This window comes from Cherax quadricarinatus, chromosome 84 (assembly GCF_038502225.1).
Source record: "Cherax quadricarinatus isolate ZL_2023a chromosome 84, ASM3850222v1, whole genome shotgun sequence".
NCBI classification, from domain to species: Eukaryota; Metazoa; Arthropoda; class Malacostraca; order Decapoda; family Parastacidae; genus Cherax; species Cherax quadricarinatus.
The window spans coordinates 3,186,054-3,209,948 of record NC_091375.1 but is presented as its reverse complement, the minus strand read 5'-3'; the positions used below and the strand labels follow the sequence as shown (position 1 = coordinate 3,209,948).

At 37.4% G+C, this 23,895-nt stretch overlaps 2 protein-coding genes across 9 annotated transcripts in view; one reads left to right on the top strand and one right to left on the bottom strand.

The window, feature by feature from the left end:
• LOC138855181 (uncharacterized) overlaps positions 1-23,895 on the bottom strand; it is a 204,225-nt gene that overhangs the window by 61,237 nt on the left and 119,093 nt on the right. The window contains exon 5 of one of the 3 annotated variants that reach the window (XM_070102951.1): positions 2,515-2,650. The exons of the other annotated variants lie outside the window; for them this stretch is intronic. Within the exon in view, the coding sequence (XP_069959052.1) occupies positions 2,645-2,650 (6 nt within the window). The 3' untranslated portion in view covers positions 2,515-2,644. Of the gene's footprint in view, positions 1-2,514; positions 2,651-23,895 lie in introns of those variants that run through there. 3 annotated transcript variants of the gene reach the window in all.
• The window catches only part of LOC128704241 (rootletin), a 504,072-nt gene that overhangs the window by 459,401 nt on the left and 20,776 nt on the right, over positions 1-23,895 (top strand). For all 6 annotated transcript variants that reach the window (XM_070102946.1, XM_070102947.1, XM_070102942.1 and 3 more), the window contains exons 30-38: positions 2,540-2,716; positions 2,913-3,020; positions 4,307-4,486; positions 6,569-6,781; positions 7,232-7,429; positions 8,161-8,262; positions 15,953-16,051; positions 16,333-16,482; positions 19,386-19,523. In XM_070102946.1, coding sequence (XP_069959047.1) covers positions 2,540-2,716; positions 2,913-3,020; positions 4,307-4,486; positions 6,569-6,781; positions 7,232-7,429; positions 8,161-8,262; positions 15,953-16,051; positions 16,333-16,482; positions 19,386-19,523 — 1,365 coding nt within the window. The remainder of the gene's footprint in view (positions 1-2,539; positions 2,717-2,912; positions 3,021-4,306; positions 4,487-6,568; positions 6,782-7,231; positions 7,430-8,160; positions 8,263-15,952; positions 16,052-16,332; positions 16,483-19,385; positions 19,524-23,895) is intronic.

Here is a 23,895-nt window from a genome sequence, read left to right as displayed (position 1 = left end):
TTTGGAGGTAAAAAATATAAAAATAACAGGTTTGGCTAGACACACAGGAATAGTTCTTAAACAAACAAAACAAACCTTTTGTTTCCTTGTGCAGTATAAAAAATGTAGTTTACATGCAGTAAAATATTGTTAAACACAAAAAAAAGTCACTAAATATTTTCCAAGATTTTCTCACTTGTGTTCATTGGTATATTAGCATAAATCTATATAGGGCAGTTGACCAGGCATCCCAAATGGTCTGCTTTATATGTATTAGGTAGATGGCGAGAATATTTTGAGGAACTTTTAAATGTTAAGGAAGAAACAGAGGCAGTAATTTCATGCACTGGTCAGGGAGGTATACCATCTTTTAGGAGTGAAGAAGAGCAGAATGTAAGTGTGGGGGGGGTACGTGAGGCATTACGTAAAATGAAAGGGGGTAAAGCAGCTGGAACTGATGGGATCATGACAGAAATGTTAAAAGCAGGGGGGGATATAGTGTTGGAGTGGTTGGTACTTTTGTTTAATAAATGTATGAAAGAGGGGAAGGTACCTAGGGATTGGCAGAGAGCATGTATAGTCCCTTTATATAAAGGGAAAGGGGACAAAAGAGACTAAAAATTATAGAGGAATAAGTTTACTGAGTATACCAGGAAAAGTATACGGTAGGGTTATAATTGAAAGAATTAGAGGTAAGACAGAATGTAGGATTGCGGATGAGCAGGGAGGTTTCAGAGTGGGTAGGGGATGTGTAGATCAAGTGTTTACATTGAAGCATATATGTGAACAGTATTTAGATAAAGGTAGGGAAGTTTTTATTGCATTTATGGATTTAGAAAAGGCATATGATAGAGTGGATAGAGGAGCAATGTGGCAGATGTTGCAAGTATATGGAATAGGTGGTAAGTTATTAAATGCTGTAAAGAGTTTGTATGAGGATAGTGAGGCTCAGGTTAGGGTGTGTAGAAGAGAGGGAGACTACTTCCCGGTAAAAGTAGGTCTTAGACAGGGATGTGTAATGTCACCATGGTTGTTTAATATATTTATAGATGGGGTTGTAAAGGAAGTAAATGCTAGGGTGTTCAGGAGAGGGGTGGGATTAAATTTTGGGGAATCATATTCAAAATGGGAATTGACACAGTTACTTTTTGCTGATGATACTGTGCTTATGGGAGATTCTAAAGAAAAATTGCAAAGGTTAGTGGATGAGTTTGGGAATGTGTGTAAACGTAGAAAGTTGAAAGTGAACATAGAAAAGAGTAAGGTGATGAGGGTGTCAAATGATTTAGATAAAGAAAAATTGGATAGGAGGAGGAGGAGTATGGAAGAAGTGAATGTTTTCAGATACTTGGGAGTTGACGTGTCGGCGGATGGATTTATGAAGGATGAGGTTAATCATAGAATTGATGAGGGAAAAAAGGTGAGTGGTGCGTTGAGGTATATGTGGAGTCAAAAAACGTTATCTATGGAGGCAAAGAAGGGAATGTATGAAAGTATAGTAGTACCAACACTCTTATATGGGTGTGAAGCTTGGGTGGTAAATGCAGCAGCGAGGAGACGGTTGGAGGCAGTGGAGATGTCCTGTTTAAGGGCAGTGTGTGATGTAAATATTATGCAGAAAATTCGGAGTGTGGAAATTAGGAAAAGGTGTGGAGTTAATAAAAGTATTAGTCAGAGGGCAGAAGAGGGGTTGTTGAGGTGGTTTGGTCATTTAGAGAGAATGGATCAAAGTAGAATGACATGGAAAGCATATAAATCTATAGGGGAAGGAAGGCGGGGTATAGGTCGTCCTCGAAAGGGTTGGAGAGAGGGGGTAAAGGAGGTTTTGTGGGCAAGGGGCTTGGACTTCCAGCAAGCATGCGTGAGTGTGTTAGATAGGAGTGAATGGAGACGAATGGTACTTGGGACCTGACGATCTGTTGGAGTGTGAGCAGGGTAATATTTAGTGAAGGGATTCAGGGAAACCGGTTATTTTCATATAGTCGGACTTGAGTCCTGGAAATGGGAAGTACAATGCCTGCACTTTAAAGGAGTGGTTTGGGATATTGGCAGTTTGGAGGGATATGTTGTGTATCTTTATACGTATATGCTTCTAAACTGTTGTATTCTAAGCGCCTCTGCAAAAACAGTGATAATGTGCGAGTGTGGTGAAAGTGTTGAATGATGATGAAAGTATTTTCTTTTTGGGGATTTTCTTTCTTTTTTTTGGGTCACCCTGCCTCGGTGGGAGACGACCGACTTGTTGAAAAAAAAAAAAAAAAAAAGGTTTAATGTAAAAGTAGAAACATTTAATTTCAAATTGATTTGCATAATTATGAAGCAAAAATACATACATATACAGTACATATGTTGCCACAGGGCACTACTACTACTTAATGGGCCACTATTGCTATCATTGTAATTTCTAAGTTGTTGTAGACAAAAACATAAAACAAATGTTGTATAAATCCCATATTAGAAGGGATGGCTCAGACAGCTGTCTTATTCATCACTAATGTCTAAATCTTTTCTTTAGATTATGAAAGTAAAATGTTCGTTTATGAATATATACAATTATCAGGATGACGCTGTGGCTCGGGTAACGAGTCTTGAGCGGCAGCTCTCGGAACTCCAGGAGTCACACCAGAAGTCAGAAGCTAGACTGAGAGATGTAACTCGAACTCTGTCAGAACTGGAAGAAAAGAAAAGATATGCTGATGATAAACTCAACAAAGCTGTATCAAATGCCAGCCAACAGGTGAGTTTTGTTTGACTAATTTAAATCTAAATCTAATTGTGGCCTAATGACCTATGAGCAGCCAGACTGTTGTAACTCCTAAAACTATAAAAATGCTTTGTACTTTTGGAAATAAAATTTGTATTTGCATAGTTTTTATTTCCTGAATAAATAGAATAAATTTTGTCTTGTAATGATTGTTGTTTTTACACTTTAGGAGGATGCTCTTCGACGCAAGGAGAGTGAAATTCGTACCCTGAATGAAGAGCTGAGCAATACTCGTCGCAAAATGGCTGATCTGGAGCATGACAAGAGCACTCTGACAGTAAGTTTCTTACAAATATTAATTCTCCTGTTTCATAATGCATGTTTATTTTAGAGTATCAAAAACTTAGCTAGACAAGGGTTGTTCAGAACATAGGCTAAAGAAAAGTTACTAATGAAGGTAGGGAAAATGCAACTGGTAAAAAGTAGGTATTCAGTCATAATGATGTATTACTTATGAAAAAGTAAAGTTTGGTATTATGATATTAAAAAAGTGGGAATTAAGTGCAGTAAATGTGCATTGATAATGTATTACTGTATGTATATAGTTTATGAAGCAGATTCTGGTGCATGTGATGGAATATAAAATTGTGTGAGATGTGAACATTTTCATAAATGAATGAATGTGTGTGCATGTGCGTGTGTGTGTGTGCACGCGTGCGTGTGTGTGTGCGCGTGCATGTGCGCGTGCGTGCGCGTGCAAAAAAAGCAAGCATGAATGAAAAAAATATTAGCATGGGATAAAATTAGCTAGAGAAATGAATATTTATAGAGATAAATGACAATATATAATGGTTCGCCTTGTATTTGACAATGTTTGAGTTCGTTATTAGATAAAGTGGGTTATAAATTTGTACTACATGTATTTTCATTCTAACAAGGGTTTTTGAAAATACAATATTTGAATCCTTTGCTTATACTGTAAGGTATCTGTAAATATATGAGGCATTGTGCAGCAGAAAAAAATAATAATGCCAAATCCAAGCAATCTAGAAAATATGCAGGCATGAAGGAGATCAGAGCATTGAAGTTTAAATTACCATACTTTGTTATGGAGCTCTGAGGAAGACAGTGTCTGCACAATCCCACAGATAAAACATTAATGAATCGATTGGTTCTAACCTGGATTTTGGCTATAGTGGCACTTATTCTTTTCTGCTGCACAACACCTCCTATGTTAAGAGGTATTCAGTGTTAGTTAACAATATGCGCCTTAGGGTTTTATATGAGAGATATTTGGACTTGAGTCCAGGAGGTGGAAAGTATAATGCCTGCACTTTTAAGGAGGGGTTTGGGATATTGGCTGTTTGGAGTGACATCTAAACCGTTGTATCTGTGTTCCTCTGGTATGACAGTGATAGTGTGAATGATAGTGAAAGTTTCTTTTTCGGGTCACCCTTCCTCGGTGGGAGACGGCCAACACGTTAAAAAAAAAGTTGTTGCAAGTAGAGAGAGAGTTGTAATTATGGTGTTTAACAATTCATCAACCATCACTGAAAAATGCATATAACTAATAAGACAATATAGTTGATAGAGTAGTAGCCCATTTTTTATGTTTACCAACAGGATCGTGTACAGAAACTGAAAAATAGTGTTGGCAGAATAGAAATGGAAAACACCGATATGAAGGAGAAACTACGTGCATGTGAGCAGCGAGCTACACTCCTCGATGACTCGAAAGGAAGACTCGAATCAGATCTTGGTGCTACCAAAAAAGCTCTTAGTGAAAAACAGATGGAAATTGAGGTCAGTAAATATAGTTTACCTTTTTTTTTTATGACTGGAGCAAAGCTATGCTTGTGTTGTCATGTCTAGTGGCTGATTTGTAGTACATATAATATTTTAAGTTTCCAATACTTGTAGCATATACTATATATACTGCCTCTTCTTGGATCTCAGGAGCCAAGAAGAGTTTCAGGTCAGAATTAGTGTGTATGGAGGGTCTTATAGAAGTATCATGCACAGTAGTATGAATGAATGATCTCTTTGTTCCAAGAAGTTTAAAGGTTTTCTTGCTGGCAAGTTCTGGATTAATATTAAATTCACAAAGAAGTACTAAACCCATAAAGGTGATGCAGCACCTGAGAAATAAGAAGCAATCAAGTTTAATTACAGGAAGGTGAGAGTAGTAATAGTTTTTAATTTAATACTAATAAAGAGCGGATTTTATTATCTAATATATAAAAATATTTTTAATGGTGGACTGAGAGCAAGGAAAAACTGGAGTGTGTTGTATGGAACATGGCTATTTTTTCAGTTGTAACTAAATTGCATTTTCATGGATTCAATTTGCATATGGTTAAATTATTATATAGTTTAAAGACTATTTTACAAACATTTTTCCATATAAACTTCTATTGTTGGACCTGTTTTCCATTATGAGACTTTTTTCCAGTATATTGTTTTATTTACACACTTTTTTTTTTTTTTTTCATCAAACTAGCCCTATCCCACCAAGGCAGGGTGGTCTAAAAGGAAAAACTAAAGTTTCTCTTTGTAACTTGAGTAATGTATACAGGAGAAGGGGTTACTAGCCCCTTGCTCCTATTTACACACTTGTTCACATTTATATGCTGCTGAACAAAATCTACTTAGTTTGTCTGCAAATGTAGTAATGCATTATACAGTATTTCACAGTGGTGGTTCTGCATATTGTGATATCACCTGTTTACTGTGATCTTATTGCACACAGTATTTCTTTAGGGTAATTATGTTGGGTGAGAGATCAGAACCTATATGTCAGCACAAATGCCCCATACATGAATTATGACTCAAATTATAACATGGTAGGGTTTAATTTATTAATTTTTTATGGCCATCTCCCATCTAGGTAGGGTAACCCAAAATAAAAAACACATTTTCTGTTGTTCATTCAGTCACTATTTTAAGAGAAGTGTGGCAGCATCACAGTTCAGATTACCTTCCAACCTGCAGCATCTGTACTCCCGCCCATCTCGCCTCCAGGACTCAAGTCCAGCTAACTGGTTTTCCTGAATCTCTTCATAAATGCTACTTTGCTCATACTTCAACATGTCCATTAAAAACCACTCGTCTCCATTAACGTGCTCACACAAGGGTGCTAGATGCTCAAGCACATAAAACTCAAAGCCTCATTTATCCCCTTCCTCCATCCATTCCTAGGATGACCCCCTATTTCTACCTTCCAACCCAGATTAATACATCCTGTTCATTCATCTGTCCCTCTCCATCCTCTTTATTAAATGCCCATGCAGACTTAGCAACCTCTCTTCACCCCTCTGTGTTATATTCTTAATGACCCCTTACTATCTTTTAATTCCCACACTTCAACCCCACTGGCAAATAGTCCTCCCCTCTGTCCTATATACCCTAACCTGACCCTCACTTTCTGCATAAAAATGCTTTTTTTTTTTTTTTTAGTTACCTACCACCTATTCCATACATTTGCAACATCTGCCACATGGCTTCCACAATGACAGTAATGTATCATATATTGAAATACTATGTATGTATTACTCTCCGGTGCATCTCCTTCTCAATAATTGAATACAGTGATTGTTGGAGTGGAGTAATAGCCTATTACTATTAGGCACTTGCTGATATTACTAAGTTACCAGATACTCAGTGATAATAGAAATTTTTTTCTTTCAGCTTTATACATGCAAGCAATCTTTCTGTTTTGCATCTGAAGGAATAAAAAGTTAAATGTAAGATTCAGTAAATGCATTTTCATTTGTGCTATTATGTTGACATTCTTGAATTGTTCGAATTGGAATCCACTCTTTTTCTTAATGCATTTATATTAAAAATTATTCACATGGCTACTCACTATAATGCTAATGCTAACAGAATCTAGTCGTCACCCGGGAGAATTACAACCGAACTATTAGAAGTCTTGAAGATCAAAACTCTTCACTCAAGGGCAAAGTAGAGGACCTGAAGACCCGCATGGCTGCCATCTCTAATTCTGAATCCGAACTGAAGGACAAGCTGTCTTCCATTAATCGCTCGCTGAAGGAGACAGTGTCGTCATCCAGCAGCATGCAAGAAGAACTCTCCAGGGTCTGTTATTTTTACCTCATCTTTCCACAATCGCAAAAATACATAGATTCAAATCCAAATCTTTGTTAGAGCAGTGTAGGCATAGGTGTAATACGTTGGGGTATATAAATGATAAAATATGTTTACGGAGCCCGTAAGTTTACTTAGTGTTTCAGGCAAAATTTAATCATTAATGAGGTTATTGTAAAATTTCTCAACACAGTTTATGCAACACTTCAAAGACATGAATATTGTATTACATCATGTCTGTTTTACAGCCCCAGAATCTTGTCTTTGTTTTACAGTCCTACTATCTTGTTGTTTTACAGTCCCACTATCTCGTCGTTGATTAACAGTCCCACTATCTTGTCTTTGTTTTGCAGTGCCACTATCTTTGCTTTATAGTTCCACCATCCCACCATCTTGTCTTTGTTTTACAGTCCCAGAATCTCATGTAATATTTTTTTGCAGTCTCAGAATCTTTTGTCTCGAAGTGAAGCAGAAAGACGTCAGTTGGATGAGAGAGTGGCTGACTTGCAGAGTGCAATGTCAGAACTCAAACGACAAAAGGAACAACTTTCAGAGTCCAAAAATAAAGTTCAGCAAGATCTTTCTAATGCTGAGTTAAGGAATGCTGAGTTAGAGATGACTATGAAGTCTCTTAGAGGGGTGAGTAAATCTGTTACATGTGCAACATCTAGGTACAACATATCTTTATTCTGTAGACGTTTGGCCAATCAGTGGCTTTATCAATACAATAAAGACTGGAGAGGTGGATGATGAGGTCACCAGTCCCTCAGTCTAGGAGCAGGTGTTCAGTACTGTAGTCTTGTCGGTATTATATACCATTGATTTTTTATTTATTATCACACTGGCCGATTCCCACCAAGGCAGGGTGGCCCGAAAAAGAAAAACTTTCACCATCATTCACTCCATCACTGTCTTGCCAGAAGGGTGCTTTACACTACAGTTTTTAAACTGCATATATACCATATACCATATGATATACAAATCTATTGTACTCAATCTTCTGTTGCATAAGGTGGTCCCAAACCTGTACACATCCCAAAACACAAACACCTACACTTACAAATATGACCTTTGGAAACTAGTTCAATTTTTTCAACTGCATGGTTCACTATAAAAGCATGGTGCACCATGAGAGAGACCTGTTATGGCAGTTGCAGTAACAGTAGGGTAATTTGAAAATTAAATACAGTAATTACCTATTTGAGTTTGGTGCAGAATTCAAGTTAGTGCATGTGGAATTAGTTAAAGATAAAACTTTTGTTGATATGCCACCCTAAAGAAATTGGCATAGGAGAGGGTGAGCTTGTTTACTAAAAATGTATCTTCCTAAGAGTCTTCAGAATAAAAGTTAATGTGCGTTAATTTTCCAGAGCCTTGGTGAGCGATCATCAACGACAGATGAGCTTATCTCAAAGGTAACCCGTCTGGAGCAAGAGAAGTCTGAACTGCGCTCTCAACTTGCAGATCTGGAGGTGGGTTGTATCCAGATTTGAACTTTGTTAGTATTATATATGCTTCACATGCCGTTATTTGTTTTTCTCATTATTATGAACTATATATTGTATCAAGTTATTGAGCCTGAATAAGTGTGTTGCATAAAAGCAAGGAATCAGCCTAACATCTATATAGTACTACTTCACAAAGATAGGCAGTGTCCTATGTCATAAGTGCTATAGCACTGGTTTCTAATAAGTAGTTTTCAAGTTTTTTAAATATTATTGTGTAAGGTACTTTATCTTTATTCATATTATAAAAGTTTATCAGCTATAGCCCAACAAAATCAGTCATTATCACTTATTTCAGTTGGGTTCTTTACCTAGTATGTGACCCACAACACCTAACTCCTAAGTACTTACAATTACTATTAGATAAGCATGAGTATTGTAGTTGAGATTTTTCCCTCTCACTCCATGCCCAGAAATTGAATTGAGAGTTCCTCAGGCTGTTAGACAAATGGTCTCCCATTTCCTGTTTTTAATGGGGTGGATCAGACTCAAAGCAGTCTCTTGACTTGTCTATGCTTTCTTTATGTTACATAAAGTGAATTGAAGAAATCATAATGTTTCATGTCAGAATTCTGTGTTCTACCTGTAAAACGAGTTTATCATAGGATTCATGTACAGTCAAACATTGTTAATCCAGTACTCTATATACCAGTTCTCTTTTATCATGTTTGGGGAGGCTTGTGTATCTTTTCTAACCCGGCAGTGTGCCCTCGGGTATGCAGAGTAGATAGGGTCATTCCTGGTGCTTTGAATGCCAGCAAGGGGCTAGGCCAATAGCTGTTACTCCACTGTATAAGGTGTCTGGCTATAGGTCAGAATAGTGTCAGAGAACATAGCAAAAGGTAAATTTAATTTCTCTTTGACAAATACATGCTGAGAGATAATCAGCTGATTCTCTTCCTGATTACCCCAGTATTCTCAGAGATTACATTGAATGACAGACATTGTAAGTTATTGAATGTCACTGGTAAAATATACAGTACCAACAAGTATGTGAATAAGACATACCTGTGTCAAATTCACATACATTAAAAGCTTATGAAAATTAAAGAAAAATGACATCCAAAGATAAGGCTCTTAATAAAGAATCAGTGAAGTCGAGAAACAGAATGTTATGCTGGTGGGTTATGTCCTAATACATCAACTTCCAAACATAACACAAATTGATGAGTGACATGTGGAACATTAAGTATCTACTTCATCTACTGTCTCCAGGATTGTAATTCATCTCTATTCAACAGTTGAAGTCTGCAGAGCAGGCAAAATGTTACATTCTTAAAGATACCTAGTGTTGTATATGTGCCTTACTTATCATCTTGTTGGTATTTTATACCATTTATAATAAAACACAAATCAATACTAGTGGTTTACAATTAACTACTTGGTGAAGCTTTAAGACATAATTTACATTACCAAGCAGCTCGGTTTAATGACAATATTTTAAGTGTGTATGGCACCCCTCAAGGGAGGTTCCTTGATGCTGGTGAGGGGCTCTTGATCTAGGGAATTGCATCTGTGTTCCAGTTCTCTGAATTGAGCCTGAATGCCTTCCATAATCCCCCCCTCCCCCACAGGTGCTGTATATTCCATACAGGTTCAGTGCTCCCCCATGATGATAATAATATATGTGCGTGGCAACAGTTCTGCACAAGGCAAGCTGTTGGTGCTTATTAGATACTTCCATCAGAGTTGGAATTTAACAGGAAAATTGTCCAGAATTTATTTTCCCCAAACAACCATATTTTATTTACTGTAAATTTTCCTCATTCATGTTCTTATTTTAACATATCCCTGTTGCTAAGCTGAGGATGATTCTACTGTATGATACCACATTAAGTCTTTATTTAGTTATTATATAATTTTTGTTTGTATTTTAACCCTTAAACTGTCCAAACATAGATCTACGTTTGCTCACGTAACGCTCCAAACGTAGATGTACTTTTTTTTTTTTTTACATTCTTTCTTATGGAGGAAATCAAGGGGGGAGCACTACATGCGCAAACGTAGATCTATGTATGGACAGTTAGAGGATTAATAATTATTTATGTAATGAGAAGTCTACTAATAAATTATCAAAATTATAGTCAATATATAAGTTTCAAAGGGCCATCTGTAAACAGAATTGGGTCTAGTAGTTGAGTATATTATTTGGTCAACAGTACCTATGGTTTATTGCAGTCAGTACTCTTGATATATTATAACATTGATATAAGTTAATTTTTTTTATTATTCTTAAGATATAAAGTACACATACATGTTTTATTTATCTCTTTTGTTTGTAAAATTAATTTTAAATTCTTTACCTTGCTTTTTCTGTCGTAGAATTTTCTTTATCCATATCTGTATTTGTTGATAAATACACCCATAAACTTAAGTACACATATAGATAAAAATAATCTTTAGTTCTTAGTTGCTAGTACAGTTTGGAGGAATTCCGTTCTTCTCTTGTATTCACATTGCTTCTTCAGTAGCAATAGAATGTAATGTATTGCTTTCTTTCCAGATTCTTTTCTAAATCATACTTGCTATCTCACAATCATGTAAGAAATCATTGGGATATCAGATTACTTATTTTTAAACAGTAGTTTTTTAATGATAGTGTCCCTGTCAAATTCATTTTTCTTTTGAGATATGCAAATTAACTCATTGTTTCTGATTTATAAGTTTCATTAAGGAGCTCTCGTAAGGGAAGCAGTCATAGCATAGATGCCTCCAGGTCATTTTAAGTTACATCCCGAACATGCTCTTTTGTACTCTTAAGATTTTTTAAATACGTATTCCTTACCCTTCCTCTTGAGATTCTGCATTTTCCTCTCTTCCTCCTGATCATTTTCCCTCATTTGAACACTTATCATACTTTTTTCTTTTTATTAACACATCGGGCATTTCCCACCAAGGCAGGGTGGCCCAAAAAAGAAAAGCTTCCATCATTGTCTTGCCAGAGGCATGCTTACACTGCAGTTATAAAACTGCAACATTAACACCCTCCTTCATAGTGCTGGAACTGTACTTCCCATCTCCAGGAATCAAGTCCGGCCTGCTGGTTTCCCTGAATCCCTTCATAAATGTTACCTTGCTTACACTCCAACAGCATGTCAAGTCCTAAAATCCACGCACACTTGCTGGAAATCCAAACCCCTTGCACATAAAACCTCCTTTACCCCCTCCCTCCAACCTTTCCTAGGCTGACCCCTACCCTGCCTTATCTCCACTACAGATTTATACACTCTCAAAGTCTTTCTATTTTGTTCCACCCTCTACATGTCCAAACCATCTCAATAACCCCTCCTCATCCCTCCGGATAATAGTTTTGGTAATCCTGCACCTCCTCCTAATCTCCAAACTACTAATTCTCTGCATTATATTCACACCATACATTGCCTTCAGACATGACATCTCCACTGCCTCCAGCCTTCTTGTTGCAACATTCACTACCCATGCCTCACACACCCATACAAGAGTGTTGGTATAACTATACTCTCATACATTCTCCTCTTTGCTTTCATCCTCTCACCTAACATTCTTCTGGCCATTTTCTTTTAGTTGAACACTTGCTAATCATCCTCTCACCTAACATTCTCTTCACACAGCCAAACTTAACTAAATGACTCCTACTCTTATGGTCCTACATATTATCTTAGGCCTCCTAAACCCACTCAGTATATGAGATATAAAGAGAATTTCATTATATCATGTAAGTAACAAATTGTATAAAAAGTATTGGGAATCAAACAGGCAAATTTGCATTTGAAAGTCACAATCTTGAAATAGTTCTGTGGGTATCGTTTAACCAGCATTCAACCTATTTTTTATGTAGAACTCCCAGAACATAGTTGTCATTGATACAATATCAAATCACTTGGCCATGAAATAATTTCACCGTATCACAAAAATTAACAAATTCTGTCAGTACAGGTCCTCCCTCACAAATCTGGCATCATTGGGACCTTTAGTGTGCTAGATTGCTGAGTTTGCCAGATTACAGAGTGGTTATGTTAGAATACACTTAATAACATTAACCAACTTGATTTGCACAAAGTTCATTGAACATCGGCAAAAATCTAACATTTCCGCTACTTTGAGCTCAATTTCAAGGTACTTTTCGTCATGAAAGCAATCAAAATCATGTCTGTTTCTGTAATATATCTTCCATTCTATCAAATGAGACCAAAAAAACCGAGAATACAACCATAAAAACCATACGAAAATATACCGCAAAGAGGCGGCTAATGGCTGAGAAGTGAACTCCCTTATTTATTGTGCATGTGCGCGCGTGTGTGTGTGCACACACATGTACGTTAAGAAGCATCTTTTCATCATACATTGCCCAAGTTTCAATGAGATAGCCCAACAAACAACTGAGAAAAAAATATTTATCAAAAATATACTTGAATAAACTTACTTATATTCTGTCGACTAAGTACAAGAAACCACCCATTCCCTTATTTCAACTACCCAATAAAGTGGTCAGAAATTGGCAATTTGGCCAATTTCACACAAATTTCAGCAGATGCCAGTTTCAAAATAGGGTCCAGAATAAACAATGCAGACATTCCTGGCACTAAAATAACATTTTCTCTGTTCATTAGTTACGGCTACAGGCCCCTCTTATATTACTCTTGCTTACCATTTGGAATTTTTTTTCACACAAAAAATAGAAGATTTACTGTTACGCAGACTACTGCATTATTGTAATAATTGTATAAATAATGTCAACCCATTCTTGACTGCATATTAGAATTTGGACTACTCCCTGCATTGCTAAAGACTAGAACATTTCGGCTACTGTGAGCGCAATTTCAAGGTACTTTTCATCATGAAAGTAATCAAAATCATATCTGTTTCTGTAATATATCTTCTATTCTCTCAAATGAGACCAAAAAAAAACGAGAATATAACCATAAAAACCATACAAAAATATACCGCTAAGTGGCTGCTAATGGCTGAGAAGTGAACTCCACTATTTATGGTCTGATTTCTTTCATTTTTGGTGTACGTTAAGAAGTATCTTTCCATCATACATTGCCCAAGTTTCAATAATAAGATAGCCCAACAAACAATTGAGAAAATAATAATAATAATGTCTTTATTCACTACACATACATGGACATGGTATACAGGCCTAGTTGACATCAGTGACATACTACTATATAGAAAGCCCCTTGTTATGCTGAGCATTTCAGACAAATTAGGTCAGTGTCCCAGGATAATGCCCACACCAGTCCACTAATACCCAGGTACCCATTTACTGATGGGTGAACATAGACAACAGATGGAAAGAAACATGCCCAATGTTTCTACCCTGGCTGGAAATCAAAAATTTACCAAAAATCATATATGGCTAGCCCAAGCCATGTGCTAGAAATAAGCCACGTTGTCTGACTTTTTTTGGGTTATCCTAGGTTCTCTACACATATGCTTGTGCGATAATCTATGTAGAGAAAATAGCTTTTTTGTTGCAGTTTTATGGTGCAGTACGAGTGTATATCACAGTTAGCCATGTGCTAAACTGCGTTTTCTCTAATATAAGCCCCAAGACAGGGTACTTGTATCCCATGTCCTCTTCATACCTCCATCGAACTGCTCGGTATTATGCCAAATATTATTCATTCTGGAGTATTTAACATGTTTTTGTTATTTATATTGTTTATTATGTCATATTAGATCAATTGTGATAGGCAAATAAGCTGTAGTGTTGATATTAGCGTAATAATACAGCATATTCCCCTGCATCACAAGACTGAGCTCATGGCAACTGACAGTGGCTTCAAAGCTACCTTATCTTTAATGGACAATGTACTGTGTATGTGCTTTACACATTGAGAAGCATTTCTTTTATTCATTGGAACTATGGCTAGGGCTAAAAGTAAGCAGGTTATAGCAATAAATGGAGAAAAAGAAATTTGAATGACTTATGCAGCAAGTAGCACCACCAAACAGTAGCAGCAGGTTGGTGTGGCAACCCTGGAAATTTGAAATTATGCTAGCCGAAATTAGTGCCGAATAACTGAAGGAACTGAATAACTGATTGCCGGATTTGTGATGGTGGACCTGTAGTACTGGGGACTGACTTAACGACAGTCTATTTAAAAGAAAGCTCTTGGTAGCCTCAGCTGTTGCTCATCTAACTTTCACATAGAGTTCCCAACACTACGTGTACTTTGTGGATGTAGAATCAGATAAGTTTTCCATCATTCTTGTCCATGACCCTGATATAAGAATTTCAGCACAATACTTGCAAAATGATATTTGGGTTTGTTGAATGTGACTCTTAATACGGTACAATAGGATCATGTATGAACACAACCAGGATTGTTCTGCTCTGCAAGGATGTAGGTCTTTGTTCAGCACCTGTCAGTAGAAATTCTCTGCTGTCTCAGCCTGTCCATAATTAATATTTTTTTTTTTCCGACAAACTGGCTGTATCCCACCAAAGCAGGGTGACCTAAAAAGAAAAACAAAAGTTTCTCTTTTTAAATTTAGTAATTTATACAAGAGAAGGGGTTACTAGCTCCTTGCTCCGGCATTTTAGTTGCCACTTACGACATGCATGGCTTATGGAGGAAAATTTTTTTTCCGCATTTAAAAGAATTATGAAGAATAAAAAGGCACAGTACCATGACTGATATTGTGCTGGTTTTCTTGTGCAGTAGGTTACCATGTAAAGATGCTACAGTACCATAAAATGATTGCCTTCCAGTTACAGCAGCTTTCTCCAGTTTAAGGTACTGTTTGGTAGGATTCCTAAAGCATTTCATCAACTAGTTTGCAGAATTTTACATTCTGGAGAACTGTTTTGTTGTTATTTCCTGCCTAGGTAGGATGACCCAAAGAGGTAAATGTGTTCACTATTATTCATTAAATAGCTGTAAAAATTTCCTTCTTTTTATTGATTAAAAGAAAGGGTTGCTAGACGCCTGGCATTTTAGACTGGCATGTCTTATGGAGGATTCTAATCTACTTTCCCATGAAATTTTAATAGAACTGCTGCAAGTAAAAGAACTTGTAAAAAAATAGAAAAAACTCAGATGAGTGTATATTTATACTCACATGGATACATATTCACATACAAAGCATATACTGGATGTAGATAGTGGTGGGAGGATTTACATAAGACAAAAAGAAAAGATCAGCAATCCTGCCGTGTTTATGACATTCAACAGGTTTCCATTTCACACATGTGATAGGACAGTAGTATCTTCCTGTATGGTTGCTATCCACCAGCTTACTACCTTTGTAGAATAAATTGTATATGGACAAAATCCTTAAGTCTACTACAATTGCATAATGACCCATGTGGGATGTAGGTTTGTAATGAAAGAGAGAGAGAGGATAAAGGAGGAAAGGAAAAGGGAAGGAGGAAGTAGTAGTGGTTTTCTACCAGTACTTTTGAGTTTGTTTGGGAGCTTAGATTGCAGTGTGACCAGGATGTTATGCTTCAAGTCTATTTTGATGCTGAATCACAAAAAAACCCTTAGTCAGAGTATCAGCATGATATTTATCCCTGAATCACCTCTTCTATATTTCATGGCTTAATTTTTTGCTTAAAAGCCCTCTTTATAAATTTACTATAATGGACTGGGTGTCAATATTTTGTCCCATCTTGGGAGGTGCTGGCACTACCCACCAGCTTCCTCACTCACTTCTTCATCAACAGAGGAAGTTGGCCATAAGTGAAGCTGAAAAAAAGGACATTGAAAAGGCAGAATTTAGACTTGAGAAGGACAGAACAGACCTTAAGAAGATTTTAAATAAGGTAGGATTGCTTTGCTTGATCATAGATAAAATGGCTTATTTTTAATCTCTCTAAGTTTTTGTTTGATACAGTAGCTTACATACAGGCTTTTTCTGTAGATTTTTGGCATACAGAACTTTACTTAAAATTAACTTACATATCTTTACAAACACTTAGATTTTTGGTGTTTTTTCCTAGAATTCTTTTAATCGTAATGTGAGATTTCAGTTTTCTTAATGAATAATAATAATACTAATATTAATAATAATACTAATAATACCTTGCATGTTTCATGTAACCAGTATGAGCATGATCGTCAGCGGCCAACCTCTGAACAGCCTGTGCTAGATTCCAATATTAGTGCTCTTCGCATTGAGAATATGGAGTTACGACGGAAGATTGATGACCTGGAGACTGTGAAGACGGAGATGCAACAGAAACACCTGAAGGAGGTAAGTAGAGAACACCTCAGTTGGACATCCAGGTGGAATTTTTTTTATTATTAAGGCATGTGTGAGTGTGTTAGGAATAAGTGGAGGCAGATGGTTTTTGGGACCTGATGAGCTGTTAAAGTGTGAGCAAAGTAACATTTGTGAAGAGGTTCAGGGAAATTGGTTAGCCAGACTTGAGTCCTGGAGGTGGGAAGTACTATGCCTACATTCTAAGGAAGAGGTAGGGATATTTGCTGTTTGGAGGGACATCTAAACTGTCATATCTGCTCACCTCTGGCAAGACAGTGTGAGTGATGATGAAAGTATTTCCTCTTTGGGTCACCCTACTTTGGTGGGAGACGGCCAGTGTCGTAAAAAAAAATACATCTTAGCATGCACATAGAAATAAATATTACTATGTATTCTCAAATCCTCTTTCTAAATTATAAGTCTTAGATTAAGTCCTTCTTTTACCTGGGTGTAATAGAAAGCCATACATACAGTATGTGTAATTTTAAATTAAGTAACAAGAAAATGTGCTATAAACAAGTGCTCTTAACAAGCATTTAAATAAATGGTTAATAAACATGAATGGTTTAAATCAGTACTGTAACATGAATAATTTTGTTTCCAAGCATTTATGTAATATGGTCTTTCTGTGTTGTGTGTCAGCCTTTATATTGTTAAGGATAGGTGGATCTGTGTTTGAGATGACAGTTGTAGTTTCATCTGCAAATAGTACTTGTTAAAGCTGCTGGGGTGAATTTTGTAGGTCATTGATATAAAGTAGGAACAGTAGCAAGCCCAAGATGCTACCTTGTGGTACCTCAATACTGATGGGTAATTATTGAGGATATATCATTTGTGGTCATAGGTTTATGTCCATCACTAACATAAGATTTGCAAGAGAGAGTATGTCCTCTGAGTCTATATAGTCCTCTAGTTTGGTAACAAGGGTAATGGTATCAACACTACCATATGCTTTTTGTATACCAGTAAACAGGTTTAACATATACTCATTTTTTCAGGTAATGTGTATATTGTTAAGCATTTGTGTTGTGATGGTGTTTGTAATTTTTGGGGTGGTTGAAACCAAACTGACATGGGCTTAATATGCTGTTTAAATTCCAAGATCACATTTGCTTGTGTACCATTTTCTCAAAAAGATTTATAATATTGGTTAAGTGTTTGGAAATATTTTTGTTTCAAGAGAGCTCTTGAAGTGTTGAAATAAATGATGCTGACACTTGAGCAGCTTTATTATTTTTATGAGGGTATTTCATTTGGATTGTCTAAAAACTGCTAACAAAGTCGTACTCACCTCAATTAGGCGAGTACAAATTTGTTAGCAGTTTTTGTTATTGGATTCAGAATGAGTGATTGTAGATGAATACAGTCTAGTTATGGTAATTGTCTGCAAGGTAATTCTGTGGTGGGAGCCCCAGGTGGCTGCTTTATGCTTCAGTCATACAAATGCTCAACGCTGACTCCTGTAAGGTTCATCATGTGCCTTGCACTTGTATGGAGCCCTTTCAGAACTGGTGACAAACAGTGCAGAGCCAACAAGTAGAGAAAAAAAGACAAAATTGCAGAAAAGAATTTTATTCAGACATCTTGCCTGTGGAACAGGCTTCTTCAGTCACTTTACAACTTTGCAGTGAAATATGCTTGTTATTTTGACATGATTTTTTTCTCACACAAATGCTTGTCATTTGTCACTGACTAAAGAAGCTTGTTCCACAGGTAAAATGTCTCAGTAAAGTACACTTCTGTAATTTTTTTTTTTTTTTTTTTTTCTTTTTTTTTTTCTTTTTTCCTTTAACTGAATTGCTCACCGTTAGTTGTGTGCTTGTTATGTCTTTAGTTGTAATCCTTGTGTTGTAATGTTGGTGCCAGTTGCATTTTAATGGGTACATCTTCTGGACATAACACTCGAGCAGGTGCAAGGGAGGCCTTGGATTAAGTATAAAGTAAGTGATGGATTGTACTGGGGCTCAATGAGGTAAGCACCAAGTGAATGAAATATGTTCTAAGTGGGCACTTACTCGAGGACCCCTTTACACAGAAGTGTGTTTTTCAAATCAAATCATACTATTATTGAGCTTCATTCCAGAATTAATATAATTGGTTTAAGTAATGATTTAATGATCTTTATAATTAGAAGGGAAAGGTAGTGGTCTGTTATCTTTGGTAATTGTTTGAGTTTTGTGGGGCTATTATATTCATCCATATTAACCCAATGATAAAGCAGTTATCTCTGTAATGGATGTGAGCTTGACAATGCAAGTTATTTTAAAGAGATTTATACATGTTATTTTGGAAGATTGCAGCTTTGCAATTATTTGATTGACTGAGATTTATATTAAAATCTGTAGGAATTATTGGGTAATTTTCTTTACAATGTTGTGTATGATAAAGTTTCCTAGATTGTTAATAAAGTTTGGTTAGTTTATAGAATTCTCTGTATTACTCCATTTGTTATTAGGGTCTTGGATGTACACTGTGTGGATATGCAATCAAGCCTCATTATACTTTTCTATGTTTTCATGCTTACCATGAAAGAATTGATCGCTTGCTGATCATTTCAGTGATGTTCCAGGAGCTGAAACATTAGTGTGCCCTTCAGGTAAAAACAGAACAAAAGCATTGCTGGTGGAGTATGCTGCTTTGTGTTTCATGAATGACAAGGGTCACAAAGGGCTACTGAAATCTTAATTCATTTTCATGATTAATGAACAAAAATTACAATACCGTAGCTGAAACAATTCACAAATAACCCACACTTACTAGAGGAAATTTTGCATGGCATTTTGATCCATCCTGGACCAATATGTATGCACAACTTTCGTATTGTAGTATACATTGAAAACGCTCGTTATTCTGCCTAATGACTTTACACATATGTTCGTTTTTTTATCTTGTAGACTCTTGATATGAGTAGTGATCATCGTCGAGAGCGGCAAGTCGACAGCGAAAAGATTCGCCGACTCACTAATCAGCTGGAGGCTCTACGACAAGAGAAGGAGCGATGTGAGCTAAGACTCCACTCACTTGAGCAACAGGTTAATCAAAGATGAAATTTGTAATATCAAAGTTAATGTCTATTCTAGTGGAAGAGATAAAACAATAATTACTATAATACCTTTATTTATAAATAATACATTCTTCTTTTGCACACAGAAAAGATCCATAAAGATTATTGTTAAATATTCTGCTGGTACATAGATCATATTGAATTACATAATTATAAGAGGAGGTAGCAGTGCTACAAATATTGAAAATTTAAAAAATGTATATTAATTACTGAAGGCAGGACACCACAGGCATAGCTCTGTAACTACAGGTAATTCCAAATCCCATAGCTAACTACACGTTCTTTTTCTACCTCTACTTTTGGACTTCGCCTATCCTCTTACTATCCCTGTGCAATTATTTTTATCCTTTGTAGTTTGGTATCTGTATGTTAAGTACATTAATTTTTCATGATGTCTTAAGAGTTTGTACTCTGATAGCCATTCTACTTTTTTTTATAACATGCTTTAGTTTACCATACCTGATTAAACTTTACCTTACTTAATGGCTTGCTTTGTTTTGTTAGTTTTAGGCAAATATCCATAACCATACAATTGCATGAATACATATATGACTGTGTGTGTGTGTTAATGAATACCTGCATATTTTTTTTCATTGTTTATAGTCATATTATTATAATCAAAAAGAAGCGCTAAGCCACAAGGGCTATACAGCGCTACAGGATAGGGAAGGAAGCGAGGGTATTGGATGGCAGAAGGGAGGAGGGATGATCAGTAGGTTACAGAAAACAGCGGGGCAGGGGATAGTGCGGGGGTAGAGGGTAGAAAGGGCTGAAGGTATCAGAATTTGTGAAGTAAGTCAGTTGTTGTCAAAAAGTCAATGAGAGAGTCCGGATGAAAGGTGGGTCCATCAGCGAGAAGGGAAAGTAAAGAGAGAGCAGCAGAGCGAAGACGACGACGGAGGTAAATTCTGCGTGCTCGTTAATAAAGTGGGCAGTCCAACAGAATGTGGCTGACTGATAATGGAGCTTGGCAATTCTCACAGAGAGGAGCAGGGCGCCTCTCCATGAGATATCCATGAGTAAGACGAGTATGGCCAATGCGAAGACGGGAGAGTGTAGTCTCCCAACCTCGACACTGGTGATAAGAAGACGGCCAGTAACCTATACTCGGTTTAATAGTTTGAAGTTTGTTGCCGACCATAGTAGACCAACGTTGTTGCCAACGGGTGTGAAGGTGGGAAGATATTGCAGCAAAATAGTCCGTAAATGGAATACCTCTATATGAAACTGGTAGCTCATGTACTGCTGACTGAGCAGCAGTGTCTGCCTGTTCATTGCCCTGTACGTCAACATGACCAGGGACCCAACAAAAAACAATATCTTTATGCTTGGTAAAGATGCGGCGTAGCCAAAGTTGGATACGGAGGACTAAGGGGTGAGGTGTATCAAATTTCTGTATAGCCTGTAAAGCACTAAGGGAGTCTGAGACAACCACAAATGATGACACAGGCATAGATGCAATACGGGTAAGTGCTGCAAGGATGACATACAATTCAGCAGTAAAAATACTAGCCGAAGATAGTAAATGCCCTCGTACGATGCTGTCCGGAAACACTGCTGCGAATCCTACGCCGTCAGAAGACTTAGAGCCATCTGTGTACACAGCAATGGCATGAGAATGAGAGTGGTCAAGAAAAAGAGAGCGGGAAGCGACCGTAGACAGTTGGGCTTTCGAGCAAGGGAGAGAGAAAGAACAGACTCGAACAGCTGGAACTTCCCAGGGGGGTAGGGAAAAGTGAGATGCTACATGAACATAAAGGTGGTAATTGAAAAGAAGACGAGCGAATGAAGGCGAAGAGAGAAGGGACGGAGAACAAATAAAGAATGTCTACTAATATCAGTGACCATTCTATAAATGGAAGGATTGTGGAGATCATGAGAGCGTACATAGTAGCGAAGGCAATGGGCATCATGACGATCGGATAAGGATGGAACGTTCGCTTCTGCATAGAGGCTCTCGACAGGGGAAGAGCGAAAAGCACCAAGGCATAAACGTAATCCTTGGTGATGAATGGGGTTAAGGCTAGAGAGAGTAGCAGGAGATGCCGCTGAATAGATCTGGTCACCATAATCAAGTTTCGATAAAATAAGGGTGGAACGTAGGCGAAGGAGGGTTCGACGATCAGCTCCCCATGAAAGATGAGCAAGGGTTTTAAGAAGGTTCAGCCGGCTGTGACAAGTTGCCTTCAGAGAGGTAATGTGAGGTTTCCAGGATAACCTACGATCAAAGAGGAGGCCCAGAAACTTGACTGTATCACGTTCAGGGATACGGGAGCCATAGAGGTACAAAGGATGATCAGAGATGACAGAGCGTCTAGTGGAAGTAATTTGGTGGGTTTTAGTGCTGGAAAATTTAAACCCATGTGTGGTGGCCCAATTGGAAACACGGTCGACTGCATGCTGGAGAGAAACTGTAATGAGGTGACAGTCAGCGCCTGCACAGGCAATAGCGAAGTCATCAACATAGTGTTGACCAAATATTTGATGGAAGACTAGAGGCCAAATCGTTAATAGCAAGGAGAAAAAGTGTTGTGCTCAGAACACCTCCCTGGGGGACACCTTCAGCTTGGATAAAGTCCGGGGAGAGCACATTATTAACCCTTTGACTGTCGCAACCCCCAATCCTGAGGTGTCTCCTGGTGTCGCAAAATTTAAAAAAAAAAAAATTATTTTTTCTTATGAAATGATAGAGAATCTTTTCCCGATTGTAATGACACCAAAAAAACGAAATTTGATGGAAAACTGACGGAATTATGCTCTCGCGAAGTTAGCGACCTCGGCGCTGTTTACAAATCGGCGATTTCGTCCACTTTGAGCCCTATTTTCGGCTAATTCCATTGTTCCAGTCGCCCAAACTCATAGCTATTTCTTTAGAACTTCATTTTTTCTATCGATTGAGTACAAGAAACTGCCCATTTACTGATTTCAACTACCTAATAATGTGGTCAGAAATTTGCAATTTGGCCAATTTCACGAAAACTAAAAAATATGACAATTTCAAAATAATGTCCAGAATGAACAATGCAGACATTCCAGGCTCTAAAATAACGTTTTCTTTGTTCATCAGTCACGTCTCCAGGCCCCTCTGATATTACTCTTGCTTTCTATTTTGAATTTTTATTCAAACAAAAAATATTAGACTTACTATTATGCAGACTACTGCAATGCTGTAATAACTGTATAAATAACATCAACCCATTCATGACTGCATATTAGAATGGCTAGTTAGACATTTATTGGACAATGGCATCATTTGTTTACTTTTGAACATTGGCAAAAATCAAACATTTCCCCTACTTTGAGCTCCATTTCTAGGTTCTTTTTATAGTAAAATCAATCAAAATCATCTCTATTTCTGTAATATGTTTTCCACTCTATCAAATGAGACCAAGAAAACGAGAATACAACCATAAATACTATACAAAAATAGACCACAAAGTCGGCATTTTAATTAAAAAAAAACGGTCTGAGTTTTTTTTTTCTCATTATGCACTGCGTGCTCCAGGATTTTTTTTATATGGTGCACACTGACCACACAGACCCATTCTCTCACATGTGGGCCTACCAGCTTTCTCCTGCTTGATTTGAAGCCGCTTGAATTTATGAGTATATATACGTCAAACACGGCACCACGTAAAACGTATATATACGGCCGCGACAGTCAAAGGGTTAACCCGAACACGGAAATGCCTGTCAGTTAAAAAGTTCTTAAGGAAGGATGGTAGATTGCCTCGAAGGCCTAAGGAGTGGGCTTGGGCTAATATATTATACCTCCAAGTTGTGTCATATGCCTTCTCAAGGTCAAAAAATATGGCAATAACCGAGTGGTTATTAGCAAAGGCATTATGAACATACGTATCCAAGCGTAGGAAGGGGTCTATGGTAGAACGTCCCTTACGAAAGCCATATTGACGAGTGGAGAGACTGTTGTGTGTCTCTAAATACCACACTAAACGTCTATTTACTAGGCGTTCCATCACTTTGCAAACTGCACTGGTAAGAGCAATGGGACGATAGTGGGAGGCTTCATGTCCCGTAGTGCCTGGTTTGCGGAAAGGGAGAACAATGGTGGATTTCCACAGCTGTGGAAGAACTCCTTGTGACCAAATAAGATTGTAAAGGCATAATAGGACTGCAAGGGCTGACTGATGTAAATGTTGTAGCATACGAATATGAATGTCGTCGGGCCCAGCTGCCGATGATCGGCAAGCTGAGAGTGTTGCCTCCAGTTCTTGAAGTGTAAAAGGCACATTATACTGTTCTTCTCTGAGAGAAGAAAAGTCCAAGGTAAAGGTTCCCCCTTGCCTGACTAAACTGAAAGGGAAGGCAAGAGGTGGTGA